An 18,942-nucleotide genomic window follows, 5' to 3' on the forward strand; every position below is an offset into this window, starting at 1 on the left:
AAAATATTTTTCGATGTTCATCATGATTTAGAGGTAATTGAAGTATATTAATTTATATAAACAAAATCTCTTTCCAATTACTCTATAGCTTTGTCTTTGAAATTCAACTTATGAAAGTTGACTGTGAGAGAAAAAAGTGATTAACAAGTTGCATATTATAGGAATTACTCAAAATATTTTCGCAGTTCATCTAAAAAAAATTTCCTTTAGTTATTTAAAAATTGTATCATAGTGAATAGATTTTATCGCCTTAGAGAGGCGATTAGTCAGTTGAGAGCTTTAGATGATGATTCATCTGAATTGTCGCAAGCTAAGGGGCTTGGCTCGAGATAAGCTTGGTCTTGCCGAGGGTAGTCTCGGGAGTCTTTTAGGAGGGAGATCATAGGCAGCTATTTTTCGTTTCTGGAGATAACGCCTGGCTGTCCTTCTAATTCTTGAATCCCCTTTGCATACATTCCTCCATTTCCGGCTTACTTGAGCGGCGTTTAAGATGGATTTGGGGTCTAGCATTCGGAATATCTTTTGACATATTTCCGGTGGTAAAATCATGACCATGTCATGAGTAGTGGCTCGAGCATCAATTGCATCTAAGAGCTGGGCAAATGACTCCATTTTTTCCGCTTGCCGGGGTATATGGATAATTCAAAAATTACTGCCATATATATAGTATTCAAAGGGTACTACCTCCGAACCAATCAGGGACGTTTACGCAGTTCCCCTCCCCTCTCTATTCTCAGTGCGAATTCGGAAACGATCGTTGATTGGTTCGGAGATAGTCTACGTAACCTCAAAGTGGAAGTCGACAAAAAATATGGATCTAGTGCATTTAGACAAAGCTCTAAACAATTCAGCTATCTTCATATGTCATGTCAACAAATCGAACAGCCCAGTCCAGACTTGTGCCACGAAATCTTGTGTTAACCCTGTTTTTTGCTGCACATTGATTAGACTAATATAAATTTAGTGTGTGGAAAGATGGAGAATGCTATCAATGCAACATGGGATATTATAAAAAGAATTACTCTCAAGGACAAATTATGTCTATGTGACTCATTGGTTGAAACAGGTGGTTTATATGGTGTGGAAGTTTGGAGTTGTCAAGAAAGAGTTAAAATAAGAAGATTCTTTGGTAAGTGTTTATTCAAAAACATTTCTAAGGTGAATTATCAGAGGTTAATCTCTAATGAGCGACAACATTCTACCATATGTTGACTTCTATATTTTTATATTTCGTATCCCTTCGATAAAAAATTTTTTTATTTATATTATGTATAATCTACTATATATACTAGTCTATGATATTTTTAACATTCGGAAAACATCATTTTATTGTAATTATTACAAATACTTCAATGAAACCAATAAACTAACAAATGAGGTATACGGACGAGTGACCTCCAATTGTTTTGTGGCTGTCATATGATTTTCTACATCAAATTTTATGAGACACGGTTTTTTTTTTTTGCCAATAAGCCTTTTTTAGTGGTGAAATAGCCACCTGAACATAACCATCTTTCAGAGCAGTTCAAGGGTTTTAGGCCTTTTTTGTCAATATTTTTCCGAAGGACCAAATGCATATTAATTACTATAGAAAGTAACGGATAATGCAAACTAGTACACATTTAACGGTTGTAATTAATCAAAACAAATTTTTTCCATATTTTGAATCGAAAGAGATCAAAAGATTAAATATCAACAAATCGAACATCACGTTTTGTTTTATTCCTTGAATATCTATGGTCAATATGCCATATTCAGGTTAAATTATAATTGATATCAACGGAGTACGTAAATCTGAACTCCTTTGGAGTATTTTTACGATGTTCGATTTTCAATTGATTCAAGTTTTATGTGCGACATCTTACTTTAGTTGTATATTAGCTTTTATAAAAACTAATGCGAGTACATTCAAATCGTAATAAAACGATCGTAAATTTAAATAAGTTAAGCTCATTCCGAGCCAAGCCCCTACAAACGTGCAAGTGGTCCAGGAACAGCAGTAGTCTTTGGGCGCGAAACTGTGCTAGTGTCGACGCTATAGTGCCTCACGGACAGTCACCCGTACAGCACACCCCCGAACAACTCCGTTGTATTGTATGCCTGTCGCTACACGCGGTCTGAGATAGACAACTGACGAACATAGACAATTCACAAACATTCAGTGATTAATTATATAGATATTCATAGTTTAAGTGTTTATGTGAACAAAGCCTAACAAACCGATATTCGTTGTGTTTGTAAGTGCTTTTCTGAACCTCCTAGCATCCAACCTCTTGAATTACTCATACAGTCCACTTAATTCTAATGAAAATTATAATCAATAAGTAAAAAAAAGGTAGAAAAGGGAGAAACATACAGAAATAAGGTTTGATTGTTTGCTTTAAAAGTAGAAAAACGAATATATAGTAAGTAACAAGGTGCTCATAACATATAATATTATTCAGAAGCAGTCAGCAAAAAGGACGATTTATTGCTTTTAAAAAACAATTAGTCAGTGATTAGAAAATCGAAAATAGATTTTATCGCCTTAGAGAGAAATTAACAAAATACAAAAAAATCTTAAGCGTTAAAAAAATTCAATCTAGCGCATTTAGAAAAAGCTCTAAACAACTCGGCTATCTTTTATGTCGTGTCGACAAATTGAATCGCGCATTTCCTTTTATCCTTTAAACACTATATTTTCTCTATTTGGACCCATCTGATGCAATATATAAATGACCTTCATTCTGAAACACTCGGAAAAAAGTCTGAAAAGGTTAGAAAATTATTCTGAAAATATTCTGAAATCTTGCTGTATTCGAAACATACTTTTAGAGCTTTTCCGGTTAAATTAGAGTTTATCAGAGAAAAATAGCTTTCCTTTATACGAGATTTTCTAGATAATTACGGAGTTAAGTTTATGAAGATTACAAATTTTTAGAGTACAACAGAATTGCACTCCAGATTAAAAATTATAATTTTCAGAGTAAAGCAGTTTATCAGATAAAATTATTTTTATTTATATGAGATTTTCAGAGTATTCTAGAGTGATTCAGATTAATTAATTCAATTATAAACCCAAATTTTTTCAATTTTAAAACATTGTAGAATTTATCGGAACGAATGACAGTTTAATGACATATTAATGATTGTAGTATTTATTTACTGAACACTTTTTATTGATTCTTCAAAAAATAGCACAACAAAACTTATTAAATTATAAATAGATATATTAATTTTTAAATGCCAATAATCTAAATAAGTTATGTAATATTTTATATTTCGCTCATTATTAATTCTTTCAAATTAATTATTAGTTATTGTTACCTACTTGGAAATTCTCTAAAACTAACAAATTACAATTTTATGTTAGAATAACTCTAATAATCGCGTATACATAATAGTACATTGTGTATCAAAGGATCTAAGTGTCTTATAATTGTCTCGGGCCGGTGATGTCAGCCGAAGTGTGTGGCGTATCCGCACGACTTTTGCTGATGTCATCGTGTCCGAGATAATCATAGGTTAGGTCCTGTGGTGCACACGGAAGTTTATGGGTGCTTTTCATTTAGGAACACAGTGTCGAGTTGTGTAACTTTGTATCCCACTCGACCATTCCATTTAGAGCATTTTTCAGTGAATGTTTGTCGTCCCAATACAAGGCGTCTTTCCTCGGGCTTAGAAAGAGGGAACACCCTGGCGAAACAAACTGATAAAAACTTATAATTTCCGATAGATTCTAATACACAATTTATAAGAATGAATAAGAACATATCGGGTCTATAAGACGACCAAAAATGGGCTTATAACCATTTGATAAGAATCAATATTATCTCGTGTATTTAAATATTGCTTCTCTCGACGGCTACCCTACTTATTGTATAAATTAATTATCTAAAGTCATAAAACAAGTATCTATATATGTGCAAGAAATCCTCATCAATTCTGAACTAATTATAGATGGTTGTATAGTTTTTTTTACTAATACGTAGCCTTTGCGGGGCGTGGAGACAGTATCCATAGTAATGAAATTTTCAATTGGAACAATAAATAAGTAATTATCTCAATCAGCTGTAAAAATAACATGGTTTTAAATCTTTCATCATAAATTCTATTAGTCCATTACCGTTCATATTAGTCAAATAGTATCTACGCTGACGAAGTCATGGCAATACCCACAAGGAAATCCAATGTATCCATAATGTATCTGGGAGATATATGAAATACATCCAAAATATATCCAAAATATATCCAGATACAAAAACAATGTATGCGGGATATATTTGGGATATTATACTTTTGGCCGATTTTTATATATCCGGAATATATCCCGTTTATATCCCAGTAATAAAAAAGATATATTTAAGATACTTACAGAATATATCTTATATATATCTACATAAATTTTCGAAATGAAAAAAAAAAATTGAAAAATTTGAAGAAAAGAAAAACTTGTTTTTATTAATTCAATTAATAAATGAAGAAAAATTAATAATAATTTAAACAGCAATAACGACGCACAGAAGTTCTCATTGCTGGCAGTTTGGGAAAACCAGTCATACCTACCTTTTTTTTAGTAGAAGAAAAAAAAAGTTTTTCCTAATTTGTTCAATTTCTTTCCAATTTTCTTCCTTACATCCTTTTCGGAGGGCATTCGTTCGAAGTCGATCTTCTTATCTATTCTCAATATGTTCAAAGAGAATTTACAAAAAATATCTCAACAGTTCTCTACTTGAAATGTAACTAAAAAATCTTTACGAACATTATGTATGAACAGCTATTTTTATTATTGAAGGATTTATTTTGAAATTTATCATTCAGTGGAAATAACCATCATGAATTAGATAGTTTAAAAATTTGTTTTTGCTCTATCTCTTACCGTTTTCGAGACATAAGCATTTTTCAAAAAAAAATGAATAAATATTGAAATTAAGAAAAGTAACATGATACTAGCTGCATTTGAAAGATGCATAACGGTTCTTTTTCCTGAGTTCGGCCATATCAGTGTCAACAAACACATTAACAACTCACTGCTTTGGACGACGTCAAACTCTAGTGATGATAGTTGAGATCCTGCAGGTGATATTTTCGCGAGAAAACATTGTTCACATGTATGATGCAGTAACCTGTTATTATCAAAATTGAATGACTTGTCTAGTCCATTGAGTACCTTGGATGTGCATCACGTCTCATAGATTATATTCTCCTATAGACTCATCATTATTAAAATTTATTTAAACTTTGTGCAGGTATTATTTACAAAAAATGTAATACATCAAAATGTAGATGAAATCATAATTAAATGTGCTTACTTTAATCATGGAAGTGAATCATACAGATTAGAATATTGAATATAATTTATTATTGTGTTATGTAATAATTATTTACACGAATTGCTTTACAAGTTGTAAATGAACGTAATAGTAACAATAGAAAAAAAATGCATTTTAAACATTCATGATGATTTAATTGTACACATCCAACAGGATTATTTAAAAACGGAGAATCTAAAACCATAATTAACTCATTTATCTCTAATACATTTACTATTGATACACTTTGATCGCTTAACTCATTTAATTCTACTAAATATGTGAATCTACAATTATGATCTTTTGAAGGATTATGTATTTTCTCAAAAAACCTCCAAATGGCATAACATTCCAAACTATTTCGTGATTTGATTAAAATAAATATTTCAATCTTAAATATTGTATTATTCAATAGCAAAACATTAGAATTATCGTGTTTTTTGGATCTTATATAAGATGTACTTTGTATTTGTTGCCGATTAATGATTGCTCTAGAATAGAAACTAATGAATTCATCCTTATCAATTTTAATTCCACTACGATAAATAACAGATTCAAAAAACTTTACTCTGTCATTATTTAAATTTACAGGAGATCCAAGTAGATGGATATTATGAATAGAAACTGAAGATTTAGGCAGATGATCCCGATTCAATATCTGATGTATCAAATATTTTTCTTTTGAAGATGTGTAGTTGTCACAATATTGTTCCAAATTAATGACTGCTGAATTCATTTGAAAAGAGAAGCAAATTTGGGACGGGACATTATTAGAGCTGTTTACATAATTTTTTACAACTTGATTATAATCCTCATCCCGAGTAGAATTTATTCTTGGGAAACAGTTCGCACCCATTTCGGTTTTCCTAAATTCAAGTTAGGCACCAAACGGGATATCACATTGGGCCCACATTGGGAATGTAACGCTTGTCCCAATTGGAGTGAGATGCGGAAAGCCTAATTAAGGAAATTTTTGGGAATTCTAAATAAATTGTCACCTCTAAAAATATTGAAACTTAGACGTATATTCGGAATCATTTATGTAAATGCATTAAATACAAAATAGTTAATATAATACGTATGAAAATTACTATTATATTATTAAGAATGTTAATTTTTAATAAATAAAAAATGTTTATATTTGAAATGAACATTGTTATTGAAGAAATAATATTAAAATTAATACGGTATAAAAAACAAAATTCTTTAACTTGCTTATTATTATGAATATCACTTGTTACTGAATAAATATTATATATTTAGAAAATTAAAATTATAATTATAAAAATTACACACAGATGAACACTTGAATTATACTGAAACAAAATTCCACATTTCTTGAATATTTCAAAAGAGAAAATTAACGAAAGAATATTTATTTATCGCTTTGTGTAAGATTACTGGAATCTTGGTTTGTTGATTTTTTTTCGATGCTCGTATGCTTCGAAAACCTCCCCAATCTCGAGCATGGTAAAGTACAGATGCTATAGCCTCATTGATGACGTGATCTGGTAACTCATCTTCATTAGAATGTGAATGACATTTAATGAGCACATCTATGAAGAAAAAAATTTTTTTTAATTTCTGTTGAAAAAAAATTATGTACATATCTTTATCAAGTAATTAATTAAAACGTACTTTTTATAACTTTGTACAGATTTGTACTGCTGAATACTCATTTTTTTTTATCATTTGGTTTTAATAAATTAAATTGTAGAGCAAGATCTCGACTTAGACAATGTTTTATCATTGCTGATGTATTTTTGACAATAGGTAATTCTTTGTTCATCATTCTTAAAAATTTACGTATCTGAAATTAAGATATATATTTTTTATTTTACTTTTATATAATTTTATAGAACATATAACATACAGAGCAAAAAATAGTATAAAAATTTACCATTTTGCTATTATAATCCTTATCTTTCAATGCCTCTTCTAGCTGATCGAAAATTTCTTTCGTTTGACAGGGAAGCTTCACGTTCGGGTTACTTTCTTCACCATCACTCATTATGTAATATTGACTCATATTTTGAGCTTGGAATGAATTTTTCAAGTCAATGATCAGGCTGTTTTGTGTACCTATTTGTTTACTGAGTGAATGGTAGTTGCTAATCACTGTGTCTATTTTAAATTCCAATGATTTCAAAGTTTTCTCATGAATACAACAAGAATTTTCTGTGAAAAAATTATTAACTTAAAATTTTACATTCACAAAATACAATCTACAGTTTATGTATTTACTATAAAAACTCACCACATTTATTATTATCTTCTAATTTGTTATTTTTGATATTATCTGATGTACTTGATTTAAAAAACCCTGTATCATTTTCGCCACTAGAGCTTATTGAAATACGAGTTGTTTTTTTTGTTTTCCTTTCCTGTGATCCTGGACTCCGATTTTTACTATTTTTAGGCTTCCTTGTTCTTATATTTTCATCTAAACTTATACTATCAGAACTTGAACTTGCTCTTTTTTGTGTTTTTCCATCAGCTGATTTTGATTGCTTATTTTTTAAGTTTGCAGGCTTTCTTCTTTTCTTATTTTCATCTATACTTGTATCATCGGAACTTTTATCAGAGCCCGAACTAGTTCTTGATAATTTAGATTTGTGCACTGTATATAATAATATTCAATATTAAGTAAGTATTGAAGTATTCAATTTATGAAAAAATATTAAAGGGTGGCTGCTTACGTTTTTTGAAAGATCTTTTACGCTTCATAGATTCCTTGTCTTTTTTTTTATAGTCCTTTGAACTGCTTCCACTTTTGGATAATAAATTATCTATTCCTATAGAAAAAAATGAATAATCATGAAAATTTTCAAAACTTCGAACATAAAATAATTTTTTAGTTACATTGATAATTTCTAATCGTTATTTATTTATTAACGTTCAATAAGCTTTTGGAATTATAACTTCAATATAAATTTCTCAAAAATTGATTACTCTAATAAAAAGAAATATAATTTGATAAAGTTCATTACCAATATTTGAATCGAAGTTCCCATTTAAATCATTACAGACGTTATTCAAAATTTTTGTAGCAAAATGTTTCGGTACCGTTCGGTTTTTAAAAAATTCACGATCTTCATCAGCCTTTTTAATAGCTGAACTCTCATTTTCTGTAGAGTAAACGTATGGTTTATATTCTAATTCTGAAACTAATTTTTGAGCTTCAGAATAAGTTTCTGTAAAAAAAATTATAACAATCATATTTAATCCTTCGGTATAATAATGTTAGCAAAATTTAAGAAGTGAAAAGATACCTACTTGCTCTACCCCTGAATTCAATTTAATAATGTGGCCAATCACTATGTGGCGTTTCACAATTTTTTATCATTTTTGATAAAACTATCTTTTTTTCTTCACTGTAGGGTCTAGGCATATATTTGCACTGCAAAGTATTACTTGAACTATCCCAAAAAATCCAATTACTGGGAATGATATCTATTTCTATTCTCTTTTTTTTCTTTTGCGTGACAAATACTACTAGTCTGTATTTGTAACTTCGAATATTATTATCATCTGCACTGTCTGACATTTTTAATTTTTATCAATCACTTTTTATCAATCAAATCAATATAAATTTTGTCAATCACTTTTTTACTTTCAATCACTTTTTATCAATCAAATCAATATAAATTTTATCAATCACTTTTTAGTTACTTATTTGTGGATGTAACTAATTTACTGAATCGCTTTACTGAACAGAATAATCTTCTTTAAGAACTAAACACCAAATGACGAGCTTCAATGTGGCAACTATTTTCTACACAACATTCGACTTGATGATAAAGAACACAAAGAAATATTTAGAAGAAACACAAAGAAACATTCGTTAACGTCTATATTATAAACCACACTGTTCGTTATCCAATAAAAACACTAGATTAGTATGTTTGTTTACAATTTCTTAGCACGACTGGAAGCGTCACTTGCAAGCGATGTCTATCAATTCAACGGAATAAATAACTATTTATATCACATGTATCTTATTACATTTTTCTAATAAACTCGATTGTTCAACACTTTCACAACAATCAACACTTATATTACTTAAAATTGTTACATATGTAATAAAGGAAAAACATACATTTTTTCTTTATTTTCATTGCTAAAATCTAGACAAATCATTTTTTTGTCTATTTTAATTAGTTCTAAATCAACAACTCGTGTATTATGTATACTTACATTCCATATTTGAAAATCTCTAGATGGACAAGGATATTTGAAGGCATCTTTTCGCTTTCTTAATATTTGACCTACAAAACGTATCGAAGCTACGTCACCATTGGAGGTATATATATATTGGAAATTTGCAGTAGTCGTTCATCTTTTAATAATACCGTATTGTCAGGTGGCTTCGTCGTTAATATAATTTTTTTATATTTTATACGTTTGATAGTTATCCTCCCAGAATCATCTGGTTTCAATTGCCTTACGATAACAATATTTGGTTCTATATTAATGCTGTTACTTTCAACTTCTGATATTTCATGAAGCCTACGACACAATTGAGCTAGAGGCTTATTACCACTGCGAAGATTTTTTATTCTTCCTAATTTGTTTTCAAATGGATGTGCAGAAATTTCTGGTAAAGAACAACCCATATGTTCTACATCGTCAGTAAGATGTGTAAGGTTATGTACTATTCCAATAAGAAATTCAGGCTTATATAAAATTGCACCAGTAGTTACAAACACTGATAATAAATATCGAGCGTATCTACATCTATTCTCAACTAGCTTATTTGATGATAAAATTCTGCATGCCACATGCAAGAGTAAAAAGTGTTGATAGACTTCTGTAGCCAGAATGCCCTTGAAGATAATAGGCTCACTGTATAACAAAAGAAAGCTAAACTCATTTGCTTTAAATTTATGAAACTCGGTCAAAGATCTTGTACTTCGCTGAAATTCATCAGGGACTTTAACCTTTTCTAGCAAATTAGATAATCTTGCTTTCGAGTTTTGACTTATTTTATGTTGTTTGTTGATTTTTCCGTCGATCCAGTACTCCAGAAGTTTCTTCATCACTCCTAGGCTAAGCAAGTGCATTGAGTCCAATACAAAAGTTTTTATTAAATCAATTTTCGGATTGATATTTATTAAAGGTGACACTCCATTATGATGATTACGATCACTCTGAAGGCGAAATGATTCATCTGTTCTTAAAGTAGTTTCTGCATTCACAAAATAAACTGTTCTTTTATTATATCGTTCTCCACGCACTGTACATCGTTCACAAGCACTGTATCCACCATGACCTTTAGTTAATATCTGTAGGTTTACTATTTCCACAATAAATTGCTACGATAAACGGTTTGTAAATATCTGGAGAATGAAATATTTTACACAATATCGGCCAGATCTGTTTATTTGTTGATTTGAATAATGGTAGGCCATCAATGTTAAACATTAATTCAACCTTATTATTTCTATGAATATTACTGTTAATACACAATTGGAGATTATTTTTTATTCCAAAATACACAAACTCGTCGACACCATCGAAACTTTCTATTTTATAATCGACAGAAGTGGTATTCAAAAATGTTTTTGCGTTCTTTGGAAGAGTTGGGTAAGCCGTTCTTCTCAAAATATTCATCAATGCCTCTAATCTAGTATGGGATATTGGTGGATCCAATAAAGCCTACTTACGAAGATCATCAAGATCATCTGGTGGTTCTATAAAATTATTATTGTTATTAAGCACTTCTGTTTCTGAGTCAGATCTATTATTATCATTTATAGGCTAACATAAAATGAACCGAATTTAGGTGTAGTTTGAGGAATCCTAATTTGGTCCTAATAAACATTTCTTTATCAGTGCACGACTTACACATAAAGTTAGGAAAGTTAATAAGGTTGTAGTTGGTAAGTTATTAGGCATAGCAAAATTGGGCAAATTTTAGGCTATCCCTATAATACCCAAATAACAATTTCATTAGGCATAGGTTGGGAATGCCTAATTTATGCTAACCCATCCAATTCCCAATAAGGGCCTGATGGGTATTTAGGCATGCCTAAAATAAATTCTACTCGGGATATGTAAAGGCACTATGAGTCCACAACGGTTCCCAATTTAATACACTTGCAGGTAAATGTGCTAATAGATGAACGTTGAATGTTAGATGATTTTCTCTATATAATTCTCTAACTCCTGCAATGAACTTAATCAAGCATTGGTTTGCATAATGTATTTCTGATTTAAGAATTGAAGATTTTAACAAAATTGAAACGCTATCTACTAAAAGACTCCAGTGCTTGTATATTCTTGTTTATTAGGAATCATTGAGTTCATTATTGGCAAACTATAATATAATAACCATGCCACAAACTCATGAGCCTTCCAATAATGACGATCAGACATCGGTCTTGGTGTCCGAGATAATTTTGAGGTCGGTCGATAAGAACACAAGATTTGATCAAACGTCTTCAGAAATGGATAAAAATAAAAATCTTCTCTATGATTACAACTATCGAACCAGAGATTACAACACTGCTTACAAACACCTAATGCCACACAGTGCATCCAATCAACGTCTAAGTTATTGATGATGTTAAAATTTGGTATGTCGCACAGAATAGATTTTTTCTTCATTCCTTTTATTTCTCTCACACAGTGGATTAATGTATCATTATGATTGCGAAGACCATCACCAAATGGTTTTGATTCAGTAATTTGGTATATTCTTTTACGGCTATTATTTGTTTTTACTGTTTCTGCAGAATTTAAACACAAACCACAACCGTTGTCACCGTTAAATTGAGTTCTACACCTCAACCTTGGTCGGTCAATTGAATCTGCGATAATATTTAAAACTTGACATTTTTTTGTGTATGAAACTCCATTGTTCGTATAAGTAAAGCCTAATTTATATAAATCTTGACACTCAGTAACCAATGGTTTCAATTATTCATTAGTAGAAAGTTACCCTTTACCAAACCATAAACTAACGAGCATAACGTTTTTTCTTCTTATTTTAGGAGGTAGTTCATTTCATCTTTCTTGATATTGAATCGACCATCTTGTCATGATATTTCTCACACAAACGCTCGAGCTGATTTTCTAATGGGATTTACGTGAAAAAATAACCTGGAGTTTCAAGATTCTTTTTAAAATCAAAATTTGTGTTACATGCATAACAACATAGTTTTTCGTTGTTAACACATTTCGTATTTGGTTGTGGGCCTACGTAACAGTGGCATTCAGGACATAAATGATGAGTATTCATTGGAGTTGAAAATAATTTACTGATTTCTTCAAAATGATAAACAGAAATATTTCCAAAAGAATTGGAGAAAGTATTTACTATATCAGCAATTTCAGGGCAAGCTTCAAAAACTAAATTATATTTCAATTTGAGTGCAAGTATAGGTAAAACTTTTCGAAGAAATTCGTAAGAATATTTTTTATGTAAAGGTTGGGAATCACTACACTCATTCTCTACATCTTTAAAATCATTCGTAAATGACCACCGATCACTCTCATCCTGCACGTTTTCAGAATTACCAATAAAAGAACAACTCTGTTCATCTTCGTTATCGTGATGTTCAGTCATATCTTGCTCGAAAATATTTACAAATTCATCTTTATTGTGTTGATGCTTATCTATATCTTGTTCAAAAACATTTACAGATTTATTTTCATATTCATCTTTGTTGTATTGATGTTCATCTATATCTTGTTCACTAAAATTTACAGATTCATTTAGATGCTCATTATTCGAGTCAAAATATGTTTCCTGCAAGACAAACGAAAAAGAACTTTATATGGGTTTTTTTTAGTTGATATTTCTCTCTAGGGTATGTGTTCGGCGCCGAGTATTCGCCGCTACGCTCGATGTCCAATAGATTACTGTCGAAAATTTTGTTTTTATTTTTTGTTATCAATAGAACTTCTTCGAATGCGTTTTTCTCGCTATAAATTTTGTTAATTATTGCTTTCAAAATTTGTATGATTTATTTCCTTATAGCAAGGCAAAAAGAATTGGAAGATCATATGAAAAAATTAATGTTGAAACCATCATCGAAATTTATTGTTTCAAACAAAAATGATTCGAAAGATTTTCATTCAAAATCTAAATCGAAACGAAGATCACGTTCTCGATCAAGATCTCATCATCACTTTAAACATAAAAGAGTTTCATCACCTCACAGTTCCTCAAGAAGCCATAAGAGGCATGAACACTCAAAATCAAACCGTTATCAAACAGCCCACCGCTCTCGATCGTCTCATCGGTCTCAAACACCTCGTCGTTCTCCACCGTCTCATAGAAATTCTATAGTACGTCAGTCATCATCTCATCGATCTATAGAATCTGCTCAACGCTCTAAATCTCTTTGTCGCTCACGGTCCTTCAATGATCATAACGAAGTAATTACAATATTAAAAATTTCTTAGAATGTTGCATTGGAAAAAAAAATATAACTTTCAAGTAAATCACTAACACGAATAAATACATATTTAACTAATACATAATCAGTAATTTACTTGAACCAAATAATTCTTTGTCAGACTACTCGATACTTTTTCCCAATGCTTTAACATTTTAGTCAACTAATTTAATAATATTGTGAATTTTTCTTGAGGAAAATCATCCTATTGATAAAGCGAATGGCACAATTGATCAAAGTCAAGTTAGAAAAAGAAAAGAAACAACGGTTGTTTCTTCTAACATACTAAATGCTGCAAGAGGATTACGAATGTCAAACGGTAATGATATTTTTAATAAATAAATAATTTTGTTGAATAATTAAAATTCCGTTAAACTGATGAATAGGCTCGAAAGATTCAAATTTCGATTATTTGATGTTTTTCCCTTTAATTTATGTAGGCATAACTGAACGAAGAAGTCGAATAGATACAGTTGAATCAAAATTTACCCATTTTTCCATGTGTCACAACCGTAAAAATGGATGATTTCTCGTCCATTTAAAAGGAAGAAATCTATTTTACCATCAGTAACAATTAAAGTTAACTATAAGACCCTATAGAGCCATAATTGTTATTCATGAAACAATAGATAAGGGACGAGATTTTATCATGTTAGCTTATCTACGATCTTACAAAATAATAGATGTGAAAATTTCTTGACGTCAAAAACGCCACGACTAAAGTTCCACGTCTACATACTAATACAATCAAGACTCATAAACATATACCCCATAATATCATGTGTGAGTGGGCCTCAATTGATAAAAAAGGGCCACTTTTTAGGGAATAATCAGTCTAATTTCTGGCGTTGACTCTTGTATTCTGATTGTCAGTCTTCTCCAGAGGCTCAGATTCACTATTAACCTATTTTCCAATTTCCTTTATATTTCTCAACACTCTACAGGAGCTGTATAACTCTGCTTCGTAGAACTTACTTTAGGAGCTGTATAACTTTGCTTCAAAGTAAGGTTGAAGATAGAATCCACAATATTTCCCCTAAATAAAATAAGTGAATCCAGAGTAGGCTCAACCTAATTACTAGGGCCATACTTCGGTCTTGGACTGGTAGGTGGGATACAAAGTCTGAGTCAATCATACCTAGAGTCTTGATTGTGCTAACTAAATTAACCAAAGTGACACTTTCCCCATAAGGAATTTACTGGTAACTGAAACTTTTATTATTATTGTTCTATTAATATAATATATCCTATCTTTGTTTTGGGAACCGTATAAAATAAACCTTATTAAAATCAATCCTTATTTTATTTAAAGAAAACCTTGAAAGAATATCTCTAAGTTTCTCGAGACTATAATAGTCCAATGAAGGGATGGCCGAAACTACCATATTGCGGTAAACGAATGAAACTAACGCGAAAATGTGCGTAAGGGTCGTAGGAATATTTTTGCAAAAAGTCAGGATCCTAAATGCAAAGGAACCCTTGCAAAAAAATGCGAAAGAGTGCAAAAATGACTTTTTCCGTAATATCTCGAGAACGGCTGGAAATATGAAGAAAAGTTTCAAGTAAAAGTTGTAGAGAATTAAATTCTCTATCGATCTGTATATATAAAAATTATTACTTTTTTTCACTCAATTTTCCATACTTTAAATATTTAAAAAACTTAGAAAAATTTTTACAGATTTCATACTTGAGTCAAAAAGCATTTTCGACTCAAAACCAAAAATGTCCATAGCTGCTGACCATTCATATAGAATAATAGCAGTAATAAAATTTTATATGTTTACAGTAGGATTCAATGGGCCCTTTTCTATCTTTTGCGCTTCCACTATTTAGAGGAGTATGCGATCTCACTCGCACTTATATTTTGTAGTGTACTCCGCAGGTGTATAAAAATATAGTGAGTGCAAGTGAAACGGAAGAAACTGCCGTTCTCTCTCGTACTTACACTTTTCTATGCGCCGCGCATGTGCAGAAAAATGTAATGAGTGCGAATGAAAAGGAGAGATATGTCGTTCTCTCTCAGCGGCAGTAACGTAAGGAATAAAAAGTCCCCCAATTCATTTTTTTCATCTATCTCACATGGATTAAAATGGAAATCCAAGTAAAAGAGCATACTGTATCGTAAATTTTACGCTGAATCGAATGGAAGAGAAAAAAAAAATTCAATTCGATTAAATATAAAAAAAATTAATTTGAAATTTTCAAATTAATATTAATTAATGAAAAGCTCATTACCTTTGAAAATATTGTCAGAGTAATAAAGAAGCCCTCTGATTTGGTTTTTTTAAAATATAAACAAATTTTTTAAAAAATTCGACGTTCCACGGTCCCTTTGATGGCATATAATTTATAAACGGTAAGAGATACGTAAAAAATGTATAAATACTTTTTTGTAGAGAATTTAATTCTCTACAACTTTTACTTGAAACTTTTCTTCATATTTTCAGCCGTTCTCGAGATATTACGGAAAAAGTCATTTTTGCACTCTTTCGCATTTTTTTTGCAAGGGTTCCTTTGCATTTAGGATCCTGACTTTTTGCAATAATATTCCTACGACCCTTACGCACATTTTCGCGTTAGTTTCATTCTTTTACCGCAATATGGTAGTTTCGGCCATCCCTTCATTGAACTATAAATGTATCCGAATCCGTGTTCGTTACCTGACGTAGAACACAAATAGATAAACAGAAATTGTCTAGGGTACCTGGTACGTTGGTTAGTACTAAACCTCGATTACCAGTGTCGAGGAAAGATTCAGTAGCAGATTAGTATCTGACTGTCAATACTTCCTTAGCCATTCTTATAATTTTAAATAAATTAGGGACGTTCATTCGAACGTCACACATAACTCAAGTTTCTGCATCATATTTCCAGACCTTGATCGAACGATTGATCAATATCAAGTAATTATGTTTGCGTCTTTATGTTATGAATTATAAAAGACATTCGCAAATTTTTAATTCAGTTTTACGGTTATAACATTTTTACTTGAATCATTATTATTATAATTAGTTACAAGAATGAAAAATTCTACAATTTCGCATATACTTCTTCGATTATGAGTTTATTGAACTTTGTTTTCTACTAACATTAAATAAAGAATCAAACTTTTTAATAAAACTGTTAGATCGCGTATGTTTACAAAAATAAATGAATAAACATTTATTTTCAGATAGAAATAGGTGTTGAAGGGAGCAATATTCTCATTGATAGAGAGCAATGGGATACAGCTCTTGAACAAAAAACTTTTACCAGTTTGGCAGTAAACCTATTTCTTGCAATTGTTCCATTAGAAGATCTATTGATTAGCAATTATAAGGGAGGTAGAAGCAAAATTCAAACCAATGCTGAGCGTAAACGAATGCTTCCTCAAAATGCCGTTAATGCAATAAAACGTAAATATTGACTCATAATTTTTACCTTAAAAAAGCGAGAATTTATAGTGTTTATTTACTCAAAGATCAATAATGTAATATAATGACATTTCTCATTAAAAGTCGGGTATAATAATACGCGAATTTCTAACAATACATAACTTAAGTCCCTAAATACATAATCTATAATTAAGAATGAATAGTCTGATAAAGAATTAATTTTAATAATTTTGTTTAAATCTTCTTTTAGAAATCGTGAAGTATCGTTTCCCTGACACATTTAACAGAAGCAAATTTGGAGCAGCAATAAATACTAAATTATGCAAGTTAAGAAATCGGCAAGAAATGGACCTTTAATGTCTGTTAAAACGTTTTTTTTAATTTTTTAAACAATGTTTCCAACACTGTTCTTGTTTTGTTAATGATAGATTTCTTTTTTTGTTGTGGAAATTAATTGCTCCTTTCAAACTAAGAGCATCAATAAATTCTCAAATTGTAAATTTAATTATGGTTATTTTTACTAAATGTTGAATTTCAAAATAAAAATATCCATTTATACATAATTTTAGTAAAAATAAGATTTTTCAATTACATTTCAAGTAGAGAACTGTTGAGATATTTTTTGTAAATTCTCTTTGAACATATTGAGAATAGATAAGAAGATCGACTTCGAACGAATGCCCTCCGAAAAGGATGTAAGGAAGAAAATTGGAAAGAAATTGAACAAATTAGGAAAAACTTTTTTTTTCTTCTACTAAAAAAAAGGTAGGTATGACTGGTTTTCCCAAACTGCCAGCAATGAGAACTTCTGTGCGTCGTTATTGCTGTTTAAATTATTATTAATTTTTCTTCATTTATTAATTGAGTTAATAAAAACAAGTTTTTCTTTTCTTCAAATTTTTCAATTTTTTTTTTTCATTTCGAAAATTTATGTAGATATATATAAGATATATTCTGTAAGTATCTTAAATATATCTTTTTTATTACTGGGATATAAACGGGATATATTCCGGATATATAAAAATCGGCCAAAAGTATAATATCCCAAATATATCCCGCATACATTGTTTTTGTATCTGGATATATTTTGGATATATTTTGGATGTATTTCATATATCTCCCAGATACATTATGGATACATTGGATTTCCGTGTGGGTAAGCTCGTATATATGTATTGTTGTTCAGAACGAGGAACTTAAAATTATACTAAAATTACAAAATCATTGAAGAGTTGTCAACTAAAAAACATATTTTTCAAAAATTCAATTGTTATGAATAAACGGCAGTCGTTTATGTTTATTTCACATGGTTAGAAATTTTTTTGTGCAGGCAAAGAATTTCTCATTAGAAGAACTCGAATTCATTACGTAGATTTTGATTTGAATTGTTTACAACAAATTCAATCGTTATAAACAATAAATAATTTACGTGAACAAAAAGTAGCTTATGTTACTCTTGATATCCTCTTCTTCATGTCTGCAAAGCTTTATCGGAATCAGTCGGAGGTAGTTTTCTTAAAATCATACACAGACACTCCTATTTTATCCATATAGATTTATTTGCTTTATCTAATGTGCAAAGATTCATATACTTTTATCTATCTACATTTTTTTGCTTGAGACATCTTAAGTGTATATGAATAATCTGGAGGTAAAAGAGCTTCAGTTCATTGTTATTCAAGAGATACTCATTTTTTTGGGTTGATAGAGCAAGGCATGTAATATGGTTAGTGAATAGAATAAATGCGGCTTCATAATATAGTATGCGAAATCAACAATAGTTACATATGTCAGCTCATTAATTTTCAGCTGATAATTATCGTTCGGAGTTTGTTTATTGCTTTTATGTTTTTTTACTTGGCGTTTACACAT

The 18,942-nt window shown here is 30.3% G+C and overlaps 1 protein-coding gene across 1 annotated transcript; it reads right to left on the reverse strand.

Annotated features, from left to right (window-relative positions):
- Positions 1-6,543: 6,543 nt before the first annotated feature.
- On the reverse strand, positions 6,544-8,588 carry LOC118064541 (uncharacterized). Its single transcript, XM_035079222.1, has 7 exons — positions 8,568-8,588; positions 8,282-8,485; positions 7,991-8,086; positions 7,549-7,911; positions 7,192-7,469; positions 6,930-7,101; positions 6,544-6,847 (listed from the first exon to the last, which is right to left on the reverse strand). Exons 3-6 carry the CDS (start codon positions 8,016-8,018, stop codon positions 6,967-6,969), a joined length of 804 nt encoding a protein of 267 aa, XP_034935113.1. The 5' UTR covers positions 8,019-8,086; positions 8,282-8,485; positions 8,568-8,588; the 3' UTR covers positions 6,544-6,847; positions 6,930-6,966.
- Between the last annotated feature and the right edge of the window lie 10,354 nt (positions 8,589-18,942).

The sequence above is a fragment of the Chelonus insularis genome, unplaced genomic scaffold (assembly GCF_013357705.1).
Source record: "Chelonus insularis isolate UGA/USDA-ARS -01 unplaced genomic scaffold, ASM1335770v1 contig_23_pilon, whole genome shotgun sequence".
In the NCBI taxonomy this organism is placed as follows: Eukaryota; Metazoa; Arthropoda; class Insecta; order Hymenoptera; family Braconidae; genus Chelonus; species Chelonus insularis.

Coding starts and splice junctions, on each gene's coding strand:
- LOC118064541 (XM_035079222.1), bottom strand. CDS start 8,018: ATGAAGCGTAAAAGATCTTTCAAAAAAC. Junction 7,912..7,990: donor TAAAAGATCTTTCAAAAAAC/GTAAGCAGCCAC, acceptor TATTATATACAG/TGCACAAATCTAAATTATCA. Junction 7,102..7,191: donor AGGATTATAATAGCAAAATG/GTAAATTTTTAT, acceptor TCTTAATTTCAG/ATACGTAAATTTTTAAGAAT.